Source organism: Propithecus coquereli, unplaced genomic scaffold, assembly GCF_000956105.1.
Source record: "Propithecus coquereli isolate 6110/MARCELLA unplaced genomic scaffold, Pcoq_1.0 Scaffold210, whole genome shotgun sequence".
Classification (NCBI taxonomy): Eukaryota; Metazoa; Chordata; class Mammalia; order Primates; family Indriidae; genus Propithecus; species Propithecus coquereli.
This window is the reverse complement of record NW_012146079.1, coordinates 2,632,179-2,645,044: the sequence shown is the minus strand read 5'-3', so window position 1 is coordinate 2,645,044 and position 12,866 is coordinate 2,632,179. Positions and strand designations below refer to the sequence as shown.

At 37.3% G+C, this 12,866-nt stretch overlaps 1 protein-coding gene across 1 annotated transcript in view; it reads right to left on the bottom strand.

Moving 5' to 3' along the window:
* SDCCAG8 (serologically defined colon cancer antigen 8) overlaps positions 1-12,866 on the bottom strand; it is a 222,434-nt gene that overhangs the window by 84,366 nt on the left and 125,202 nt on the right. The window contains exons 14-15 of the mRNA XM_012644378.1: positions 6,187-6,314; positions 3,973-4,081 (exon numbers count right to left, since the gene is read on the bottom strand). Coding sequence (XP_012499832.1) covers positions 3,973-4,081; positions 6,187-6,314 — 237 coding nt within the window. The remainder of the gene's footprint in view (positions 1-3,972; positions 4,082-6,186; positions 6,315-12,866) is intronic.

Genomic DNA, 12,866 nt, shown 5'->3' with positions numbered 1-12,866 from the left:
TCAGAGTACTGGGGAATACAGAAGGAAGGGTAGCGAAAGTTTATGTGAGCTTCAACTAAAATCAGCCAGAATGTCTGCCTGGTGCCAATTAAAAGCAAAATGGAATTAATTCTCTTGCCTGATGGTCAAAAACAAGCTATATAAAATGCACAGAATCAGCAGTTCATTTTTAGTTTTAAAATGGGACGTGCCATTCACAAACCCTGGGGTTACAGACACCACTACGTGCAGTGTGGAATACACACAGTGCGCAAAGTACAGTGCTAATCTCTATGGAGGCTTCCAGAGAACAGAAGCAGTCGTCACTGCCATAACGCGACTTACGGTCTACTTGGGGAGAAAACACATACAACAGACACATACACACAGAGGTACCATTTCAAAACATTTTCACAGAGCAGCCTTGCGTGAGGCTGGGGCAGAGAGTAAGAGTATACGGGCATAGCGAGCCCAGATTGCCAGCTTTCCTCGTGATTCTGCATGGGCTCTAGTCAAATGACTAGATCTGTGAGTAAAAAAGCTTTTTTTAAATGGTATGAATCCATTTGTTTAGTTTGGCATTTTAAATAACATAAAACTCTTAGAGAGATGTTGCTAGTAAAGGCAGGAGAGCAAAAAAACTGTTTTTTAATTATTGATCAATGCAAAATAAATACACTTACTTTCAGGAAAAAATTTTACCGCAATACTCTGAGAAAAATCTGGACCAAAATTACCATATGGATTACATAATTATTTTGGAGACTGAGTTTGCACAATGACAAAACTTCCGAATCTCCAAGATTTCCCTCACCTCAAAGCACAGAGGAAATTATTTATCCCCCAAATTTAGTAGAGGGTGAGCAGAGGCAAACTCCTGGAGGGTTTCTACAGGTTTTAGTATGTTTATAATTTTTATTTAAAAAGAAAGAGTCTAAGGCCTTCAAGTTTTATAGGTGGTTTCAAAGCAGAAGGTAACATCAAAATGGGATGTTAACTTTGGCATGAAGGAATTGTTGAAAATGTCACAGTAGGAAATCAAGGAGAAATGAGACTGGATCCCACATGAACAAACAACCCAACAGTCACAATTTGTCCTATCTACTACTTTCCTGTGAGGCACATAAATGCAGCTTTAGTAAACTTTAGGGGCTCTTAAAAGTTTTAAAAATAATAAGTAACAATTTATTGAGTGTTTACTACTTGCCAGGCCTTAGTTTTGAATCAAACTGTAAAGTTACAGTAGGTTCCCATTTTAATCCTTCAGACTTACAAAACACAACCAGATCACATTGTCCTGATCCTGCTTTGCCCTTAAAAAGGTTTTCATTGTGGCAGAGACTCTACGTTTATCAGAAAATGGCAGTCAGACCTTCCCTGGCAAACACAATAATAGCTTGATGAAGTGATACCCACATTACCAGTCGACACCCTGAAAACAATGCCATCAGTGACAACAGCAGTACTGTGTGTTACTATGTGTCAACCATTGCGCTAGGACTTCATATATGTATGTTTGCATATCTCTATATAGTTCTGATTTCCACAACCATCCTGCAACATGGCTTTAGAACTGTTTTTATTTTTATTTATTTTTTATTACAGCATATTATGGGTGTACAAATGTTTAGGTTATATATATCGCCTTTGCCCCACCCGAGTAGAAATGTTTTTATAGATGGAGAAGCTGAGATTTGGGGAGGTAAGGCAATGTGCCCAAGGTTACAGTAGCTAAGTGGCAGAAGGAGATTTGAACCTATTTCTCTTAGAATTCTGAAGTATTCCTTATTGCATACTGTCTGATATCGACAAAGGAACAGGCTGGAATCAGAAGTCACATCAGGACGTGGGGTAGCATCACACTTGTTTCATTCATTCATCTTCCATTCATTCAATACATAAGTATTAAGTGCCAGCTATGTGTCTGACACAAAGGAACACATTCAATTTACAAATTAGTGGCCAGGAGCTGGAGGAATCAGAAGCAAGAGGAGCTGGAGAGGTGGTGAATTTCAAGTTCACGAGACAAGTACAGGGTAAGTTGATAGATCTAGAGGAAGAAAAAGAGGGCCTGTGGGCACAGAGTACTGGTTAACCCAGCCTTGCAGGTTAACCCTAACAGGCCAAGTATACTTCTCCACGTGAATTTAAAAATTAATTTTTCCTTCCCAAACTTTGCCATCCTAGCTACTATGGCATGGCCTGAATTTTCTTTAGTAGTACACATAAAATATTGTAATTATTTGGGACGCAAAATACCTAGGTCAGAACCCTAGCTCTCCCACTTACCAGTGATTTACATAGTTTTGATTTCCTCCGCTGTAAAGGAAGATTCTAATTCCTGTCTTAAGTTGTTGTGGGAATTAAATAATATATACCAAGCACCTTTGTCTCTCTCTCTCTCCCTCTCTTTTTTTTTAGACAGGGTTTCACTCTGTTGCCCAGGCTAGAGTGTAGTGGCATGATCACGGCTCACTGCACTGCAGCCTTGAACTTTTGGCCTCAGGTGATCCTTCTGCCTCAGCCTCCCAAAGTTCTCATATTACAGGCGGGAGCCACTGCACCGGGCTTTTTGTCTCTTTCATATACTTCAATTATCTTGCCACCTTAGAAAGCAAGATCATTCATCAATAATAATCCACAAACCAATCTTAGACACATAACCCAATAATATAAATTCCAGATGAATATCATTTCTCCCTATATTATATAAATCCATGTGCTTTTAACAAATTATTTGCTTTTGGATTTATGTGGGGTAAATTGAATATTTCTGGTTAGGAATAGCCACTGTTGACATTTTGTAAGAGTTTCCTGTATGACAAAATCATTTGGTTTTCTTGGTCAAACTTCCTGAAAATATCTGGTATTTTGGCACACTGAGATTTTCCTCCACCAAAATAAGTTATTTAATTAGTACATGCTAAGAAGGTGTGCATATCAGAGCACATTCTGGTTGGTTTTAGGAGCCTCTGCCTTCCTGTGAGCAGAAAGAATTGGACTAGTAACCCCTCTGATTCCTCAAAAGATTCAGGGATGAGGATTCTATTGGCTAACACAGCTGGTTGAGGCAGGAACCCAAGATGGAGCTCAGAGTAATCAGATACGCTCTGATCCTCCCAGAAATCCTTCCCGAATGAAACACCTAAGTCAGTAGTTTGTTTGCTGAGCCATATTTCTTGCTCTGTGTAGATGTAAAGTGATATTTGACATCTAGATAGTTACGTGAACATTGCCTTTTATAGTTTAGTTCAAAGTAATTATGTCCAATGTCATTCATTTATAAAAGAAGAAACTACAATCCAAGTAGGTCAGATAAATTTGTCCAAGATTACACAGTTACTGTCAGAGCTGAGATGAGGACCCGGGCTTCTCGCAATTTAGCATATAAAATAATTTATTCATTGAGATGATCTGACTATAAAATGTGCAGGAAAAAAGTCATTAAGATTCCAATAAGTGGATTTATAAAAGATCAGTATTAATGGCTGTTCTATTGAAACAAAACAATTTTAGGTGAAGGAAAGGATTGTTTTGGTTTATTTATTTCAAAGTATCATCTACTTTCATTTTTATATATACAAATTTCATCTATTATCATTTAAGCTAAAGATAGCTTTTATGTGTTCATGGAGAACTGCGATAATAGATTAAAATGTGTTAACTGTATCAATGTAAGATTTTAAAACTGCTTATTTATATGCATCCTCATATTATTGTCATTTTGACTTTTGTTTTCTGAAATTTCATAGTTTTCAATTCTAAACACTAAAAAATAATAGTACATACACACAGTCATAAAAACCCATAAAAGTGTCTGTATGGGCAATTAAGAAAATGTCCATACAGAGAAAATATTTTCACAGAAAACTTATATCAACAGATACCTAATTTTGATATCAGACCATAAAATAGTATAAATGCCATTTTTAAAGGACAAATTACAGTAATTACACAAACAGTGCTCTAAAAGTATTGTATAACATTACCTACCTGCTTTTTTGAGAGATTTGCTCCAGTTTCTTGGCTAACATACAGCATTCTTCTTTTAATTTTGTCAAAAATGTATTCTGGGAGAGCAGCAATGAATACTGTTCATTTTCTAGAAATAACAATAAACCCCACCAGTGTAAGATGTTTATGGTTAAAGCTGTGCAGTGCTTCCACACGTAAAGTGGTAAAGTGCTCAGACCACTACACATTTCCTATAAGCCACTAGGTCACTTTCAATGTCCTAAGTCAAAGAACCTATCAACTGGCAAGCCACTAATTCCTGTGAGTCATTTATTTTCATAATCATTATATACCAGAAACAATTTTGATCATACCAGCTTGGTGTAATGTTTTATCATTTCAATAAGTTGTCAAATACCTCAAGTGGAGTCAGTCATAGATGCTTACATCTTTGTAATATGCAAGGTATTATATTTTTATTTTGACAATTTTACTACAGAGTATCAAAAATTCTCACAACCAGATAATTGAAAACTGAAATCGAGGAATTCTCTTCCACACTGTAATTCATGCTTTGTTTCATATTTGTGCACATAGTTTACTACCACCCCCCTAATCTTGCATACACTTCTCTAATTATGAAGGTGAAATACATGATTTTCCTTAGAATTTTGATTTCACTGTCAACAGCATGAGCTTCACTGGATGTTTGGTCAAAGAAATTGAAAAGTGTGATTTTTTGTGTGTGTGCAAAATAAAAGGAAGTGTTCTTAAAATGGTTTTAACAATTAAGTAATCTGGCACTCAGATTCTGCCCGAGACTCTGATCAGTAGGCTCCTGCTAGCAGTGAGGGCAATCAATAATGTATCCTATAACTTCCTCTTTGTGTTAGTGGAAAAGTATCTTCTAAACCTGGTGAATTTTCATTTCTTCTGGCTAAATGCTGTTAGAAGAAAATCTCTACTGAAAGTGCTGCAGGGAATTATGTGAGTCAATATGACATTTGCCTTTTTATAAGTACACTTTTAAATGAATTTCATGTTAGTAATTTTTCACCTATAGGATAAGAAATAATTTTTTACTGTGTCATCAGATACATTGTACATTAAATCATGTGAAAATTACCTCTAAATGTAAGTTTTAATAGGCCCTTTATTTCTTTTCAATTTTAGCTAATGATTGGCAAAAAGCTGATAGCATACAAATCAAAATAAATCAAGGCACTGAAATTAAGCAACATTTTTCTGGAAGAGACAGAATCAATTAAACTTTTGTTTTAATAGTACAATCAGCATGGAGAATGTGGTGTGGAATTATAATGCCTGACACTGCCTTGTTTTGACTAACACTCTCTGTGAACACACAACTCAAAAGTGAAAGAAACTACATAATGCTCTGACTGAACAAATCAAACTGCCTATTTTCAAAGTGCATTTTACTTTCAAATTAAAGGTAAAGAGTTACTGGCCAACTCAGTCTGCAGAATAGTGCCAATGTGATGAAAGATGGCAATTTTTAGCCAAGCTGCCAGCTGTGGTCAATGCCTTGTATTAGTGAATTTTAACAGCAGTTGTGAGAACTTGAAGAATGCAAAGGATTAAACATCACTCTAGATTGGGTTGGGGGAGGTGGGGAAATCATACAAATGCTAAAAATGTTCGAAGCTGCAAAGATTAAATAAAGGAACATATCAATTTGGAGCCACTGAATTACATCCAGCTGCGACAGTGAATTAAGAACCGATTAATGGTTAAAGCTTTTCTCCAGTTTGGATGCTGAAGCAAACTCATTAGGCTTTTAGAGTAGCTATAATGTGTGTACTGTGGGAACTGTTCAATGCTATTCAGGAGACTCTAACTGTAAGCTCAGAGCATTTCCCGCAGAGCTTCTGATGCTATTTTCTTTATATAACATGTGTGCCTGAAAACCCAGCCAAAAACAAGCCCTTTGTTTTTCTACTTTGTTGTGGTCTCTCTCAGCTTTACGTTTCTTGAACACAGGTAAATAAACTCATAATCCAGATGGTGCAACAGATGTGAGAGCAGCACTCTGAAATCAACAGACAGTGGGCAATACTTTCCATTTTCTCTTTTAAACGCTAACTAATATGTAATTCGGAATCTCCGGTGTAGTTAGCATCTGCTCCCTTCGGCCAGCCAAAGGTTACAGGTGTTCCTGATGTCATTTCACAGTAAGGCGTGGGCCTGGCTTGTGAGTAAGTGCCCAGGCTCTAATCTTTCCCTACCACCTACCAGTTTTGTCATGCTGGGCCTCCATTTGCTGTATCTTCTGTGTCAGCTCCTGCTCTCTTTGCTGGGCCTGAAGGGCTTGGGCCTTTGCTTCGTTGCTAAAGCTCTGCTGAATGCTATCTTTTTCCAGTCTGCAAAACAGAGAGGAGACATACAGAAATTTAATCTGCAGATGCACAGACCTCCATTATTTCCCCTACAGACCACAGAGAGCTGATATGTAGTAAATTGTTAAGCATAAGAAGACAACAATCTTTCTACAGACACTCCCCACCTTTAGGGGGAAAATCCAAAGGACCTTTCATACAATGTTAAATACGTGCCATAAATCCAAATGGAATAAAGTATGCAGCTTTCAAAATCAAAAAATCATGACAGCTAAATCATGGTATTTTGCAACTTTAAAGCACAGGCACCTTTTTTTTTCTATAACATTATTCGTAATGTTTTGCATTACCAATCCATCTTTCATCTTCTCAATGGTCAATATTTCCTAAAGATACTGGAATTCTCAGAACTGCAAGACTTAATTCTTAAATTAAACAATGCTTAAATTCTTAAAAATAAGCTTTGTAGGCCCCTCGGTTTCTCCTCCAAAACTTAAAATGGAATCTCAAATATAACGAAGGAGACCTCTCTAGAGGCAAGTAAATTGGTCTATGGTGCCACATGAATTTTTCACTAAATATTTTCACACATCAGGCTGTGTAATGTGAATATAAATATGAATATGAAAATTAACAACTTCCCCCAGCACTTCATAATAAAATCCCTCTTGGGTCATGTTGAAAGAAATTGTAGGATGAAAAACTTCCGTAGTCAAAGACAACATCCTACCCACTGTGACAGGACATTGACCTATCCCATTGGGTAGCCAATTACAGTGGCTCCTAAAGAGAGGAACTTCCTGAACAATTAGAACCTGAGGAATGCGAAGGACCTCATTGCTGGCAGCATTATGGATACTGACACTTTGTGTACGTGCCACACACACACACACACACACACACACACTCAGTTGGTGCTTCAAACTCTAAATATAGGTAAGTGATATGAGGGTTTCCTTCAATTAACTGACTTAGTTATTTCCAACTCCTGATCTCCTTGTGGGCATTTCTCATCCATGCTGCTTTAGTTTACTAATTGAGATACTTACTGCCTAGCCTTTGCCAAACTAAAAATAAACAATTCCATAAAGCTATCACTACTAGTCTATGTACCGCTGTGGAACTTCAATTCACTGGCTTCTAATTATAAAGCAACATAAGGAAAGCCTGTATTAAAATTGGTCAATGCATGTGGTAATGTTGTAGTGTAACATTCCGGAATGAAAATACACCCACACCTCCTTCAAATGGAATCATCAGGGGTCCATGCTAAATGTGAAATAAAGTCCCTTCTGGTACTTCTAATAACAACACCCCCTCTGGCTGTGGTCCAAGGTCTTGCCTCACACTCAATTCCAAACTAGTATATTGCAACAAATGGAGAGTCAGACTAGGCTACTTTTTGTCTCCCCAGTCACACCACGTACTTTCTGGCCATGGATCATTGCACATGTCTCTTCCTCTTCCTAGAATGCCTCCCTCCCACCCAATCCCCCTGCAAGATGTACACTATTCCTTTAAGGCCTAGCTCAAAATTCTTCTCCTCTCCTTTCTCTCTCTCCTAAATTAACTATTCTTTCTTCAATGACCTCAATATATGTTGCGTACATCCTACAAAGATAGCATTTATCACACTTCATTGTTTTACATGCCTGTCTCCTTTTGTGATCTTTGTCTCTTTATACCCTGAGTCCAGCACAGTACTTGGCACATAGGAAGTGAGCAGGGAATGTTTAATGATTGGATGTTCTTATATCCTTGCCATAAGGAAAAGGAAGGCTGCAATCTTTAACTATAGCTGGAGAATCTACTTAAGTCTTATGTGAGGAGGCAAAAATTTTCCAGACATGTTAGAAAACATGCCTGGAAAAGAATGGCTCCAATGCTTTGCCAGCTGGAGCCCAAGCTGCTGAAGGAGCCAGCTTGAAAGGAGCCCTGTGGACTCTTTCACTGAGTAACCAACCCCAAGTCAGACCCCCAGCTAGAGCAGGAGATACAGGTAGGGAGACCTGGGGCTCTAAGATCCCTAACAATTCGGTGACTATAAATGCATTGTCCAAAACCAATACCCATTTGGAGGTGAAAAGGTACACTATTAATAATTATAGTATGATAGGCTGGGTGCGGTGGCTCACACCTGTAACCTCAGCACTTTGGAAGGCCAAGGTGGGAGGACAACTTGAGCCCAGGAGTTCAAGACCAGCTTGGGCAACAGAGTAAAATCCCATCTCTACAAAAAAATAAGAAAAATTAGTCAGGCATAATGGCACACGGCTGTAGTTCCAGCTACTTGGGAGACTAAGGTAGAAGGATCTCTTGAGCCCAGGAGTTCAAGGCTGCAATGAGCTATGATCATGCCACTGCACTCTAGCATGGGCAAGAGAGTGAGACTCTGTCTCTAAAACTTTTTTTTTAAATAATTATTATACCAAGATCATTGTCATAACTGAGACTACCCATTGCAAACTGGGACTGGCAGCCCAGCGTAAAGGGGCTGCCAATCTCACCATCAATTTTTAGAATGAGAAGCTATTTATTGATATTCTAAATTGACTATAGAAAAGAACTACTGTCTTAAGTGTAGACATCCTTATAAAGTAAAACAATTTGAAAGAACTCTACCAACAAATGTTGAGTTACACATCAAGTTATGTTTGTTGAGTCTTTCCCCAATTTCACTCTATTTGAGAAACTACACATATTATTTTTCATTGCATAAAAACATGACATATTCTTGCTTTCCTATCTCTTCCCCCCTTCTCCTTTCCTATGTTGCCTTCTCCTCTTGCAGGTTCTTTTTGACTTGGTACGCTTTTTCTTAAATCTCAGAATGTTGGAACTGAAAGGAACCTCAAATGTCTTTCATCAAACCCTCTTGCTTTATAGCTGGGAAAAAAAAAACCCACAAAAAAACCCTGGGGGTCACAAAGAATTTGGAATCTGCTCATAGGTTACACAATAAATGATTTAAATGTAGAGGTAGGATTAAAAATATTTTTATTTAGGGAAACTTATTTTGTAACACTCTAGAGGTAATGCAATAATGGATTGAAAGAATTCATAAAAACCACTTAAATATCCAAGAAGGAACAAGGGAAGAATCCAAATCAATTCATTAAATATTTATCATAATTCTATCATGTGAAAGACACTCTCCTAGGCACGGTGTCAAATAAAGATAAATAAGACATAGTCCTTGCCCCTAGTAGGGATCTCAAAATGGAAAAAAGACGGTAGATGGTAAAATACTTCGTAAGAAAGGTACAAAGGAAAAAAATGACCAAAGCATAAAAAAGAGGGTCACTTCCAGCTGGGTACGAGAGCCTCGTGAAGGATAGTCAAGCCAGTCTCCCCAGCTGGCTTTCTTTCAGTTCCCATTCAGAACATTGACGATCTCCTTTAACTAAACTTGCAGTTAGCCCTATTTAATAAATTGGATTAAAGCAATGGTGGTAAAGAAGAATTTCTTAGTAGTTATTAAAATGGAGCTGAAGGAGTTATTCACAACAGCCCCAAACTGGAAACAACCTAAATGTACATCAACTGCTGAATGGATAAACAAATTGTGGCACAGCCTCACAATGGAGTAATAGGCAAAAAATAGCTCAATAGCAAGAAAAAGGAACAATTTACCATTACAAACAACACCTACATGAACATCAAAAGCAGTGCACCTAAAGAAGCCAGACACCAAAGACATTATGTTAGATGGCATTTACATGACATTCTAGAAAAGTAAACACTAGTGACAGAAAGGTAAGGAGATGCACGAGGGAACAGAAAGGCACAAGGGAACTTTTTGAGTTGATGGAAATGTTCTATGTCATGATTATGATGATTCCACAACTGTATACATTTGTCAAAACACATTTAATGGTATATTTAAAATTGGTGACTTTTATTATATTTAAATTTACCCCAAGAAAACTGTTATTAAAAAGGAGCAAATGCTCTAGAATAGGACCACCCACTTTTATTCTCCAAGTCATCCACATGCATGTGTGGGCCACATCAATGTGTCCTTAGAAAAAACTCTGAATTAAGAAGTGGACAAGTACTACTGGCTGGGCCTCAAACAGACTAAGTATACGCTGAGGCTTAGTCACTCCTTTTTGCCAATTATAGTCATGGTTGATTGTATTTCTAACAATGGCCACAATGATATTTACCATCCCATTTTTTAAAAAATGGGACTGAAGAATTAACTTTACTTTTCTGATCCTCAACCTTTTTCATATCATTTATAATTTTCAATCTTGCTACTTTAAAAACATCCATCTCACAGAGCAAAAATGATTTGTTAAATAGATTTTTTAAAAGTACGTTTTCTATTTACAGCTAGATTAAGGGACCAAGAGTTTCTAATGATCCTAAAGTCAACAAGGAACTTGGGACAGAAACCATGAAAGCCTCAAGTCTGAGAACAAGACTCTGGCAGTGGCGGGATTGAGGCCCCAGCCCCATCTGCCACGTTTCTATTCACCTGTTTACTGATGTCTGAAGCTCCAGTATTAGACATACAATGCTTTTGGTCAAAAGGTGTTTTCCTCTAAAAGTACAATATTGAGAGCTTTGTGACAGTAGCATATTGTGTGACAAAACTCATTTATAACAGGCTTAGTAGCTGGAAATCATTCCTGAAGGAATATAGATAGAAACAGCAGAGAAGTGCTGGGTGCTGCTGTGAGTTCAGACACAAGATGTACATTTGTCCCAGTATTGGTGATATTAGCTTTGATCACTTGGTTAATATCATTGGTGTGACGGAAAATGTTTAACGACTGGTCTCTGGGGATGGGAAATCTCTCATCTGTAGTGTTTACAAATTTTTAGTGCAGATGTGTCCACCATGGTCTATTTAAAGCTACCAAAATTACATCACTGTATACCAAGTTGGGAAGAAATACACACAACCGTCTTCCATGAGCTGGTACGAGCCAGCCCCAGCACACCCCTGGTGAGGCGAGCTCTCCCAGGTCTCTCCACTGTAAAGTTACTGTTTTTCCCTTTGAAATTAATAGGCAATGTGTTGGGAGCTGCTGAGACTATGTAAATATCTTATTCCTTATCAAACTCTCACCCACTAGGTTTTACATCCAATGATGATTTTTCTACTCCATCATTCTTTCTCAATTTATTAGTTAACAATGTGCTGTAAGGAAGAGTTTTCCTTCTCTCTCATTTATTAATTTATTCTTGTCGGCATGGAGCCATGGACTCTTACTTTATTCATTGGGTCATAATCCCTTACGATCATTATTTTTATGCTCAACTCATCTTGGTTTAGGCCAGTGGGGACTCCTTAATGTGGCTGCTGTGTGACATGTCTCCATTATTCTTGGGCACTTCTTGCCTTTCTATCCCCACAAGATGTTGCAGGCTCATCTTGTATTGTTCTCGTACCAGTCTTAGAATCAGCATGTGTCTAGGGGCCCTCTTCATGCCTTTTAGTGAAGAATGATATTTAGAAACCAAGATCCATCACTAGGTGGTGCTCATTGCTACTGCACAGTCATTGATTCTAGGTCACCTTAGTAGACAGTCAGGATATGAATATACATAAAATATAAATGAACATAAATATAAATATTTACCTATATGTGTCTATATGAATATATACATACAATTCATACTGATATTTCCAATTACAATCCAACAACATAGATAGAACCTTGTCTCCCTTCTTTCCATAACTATAAATTTCTTCCTCAATAGTGAAAAACTTGGTTCCTATTATCCTCAACGTATTTACTCATTTTTCCAAACTTGGAATACACAGAAATTAGTTTCAAAATTGCTAATCTACTATGGAAAGCAAATCTAACTAGTAACTAGAATTAAGTATTTGCTTACATCTTGTCATGTTTTGCTTTGTTTTTTAAACAAATGAATTCATGCCTTTTTTGGTTTATTTTCTTTGTGTTCTGGGAAGAGTATTTCTTGAGAGGCAATGGAGTATAGTAGCAAACTTGCAGAACTAGAGAGTCAGAGTATGGTATCTACCTCCTTATTACCTTTGTGACTGTGGACAAGTAATTTTATTCTTTTAATCCTGGAGTTCTTCATTCAAACAGGGCAAAAAAAAAATCCAACTTTAAAGGCTTAATCATTTTAGGAAGCCACTATTTATCAATGTTTACCATAAATTAAGCTCTGTACATATATTCTTTTATTTAATCCTCATACCAACCCTATAAAATAGATTCTCTTATTATCTTTACTTTATAAATGAGGAAATCAGGGCCTACAGAGGTTATACAATTTGTCCAAGTTATCCAGTTATTAAAGGGTATAGCCAGGAAATCCAGGGCTGTCTGACACTAAAGTCCACAGTGAATCACTCTGCTTCAATCTCTTTGTTTTATAAAGGATAAGAGATAAATGAGGGAAGGTTGAAAGAATAACAAGGGACTTATTTCAATTATCCATATGTGTACATGTCATTTAATACCTGTATTATCCATCTTGACAATCAAATCCCAAGCTAGTTCTCCTTCTCCTTTCTCAATTGTCCCATATGCTACTGAATCACTTCCTCCTATGACACCATCAATTAGTTGTATCCTCCTCAAAAAA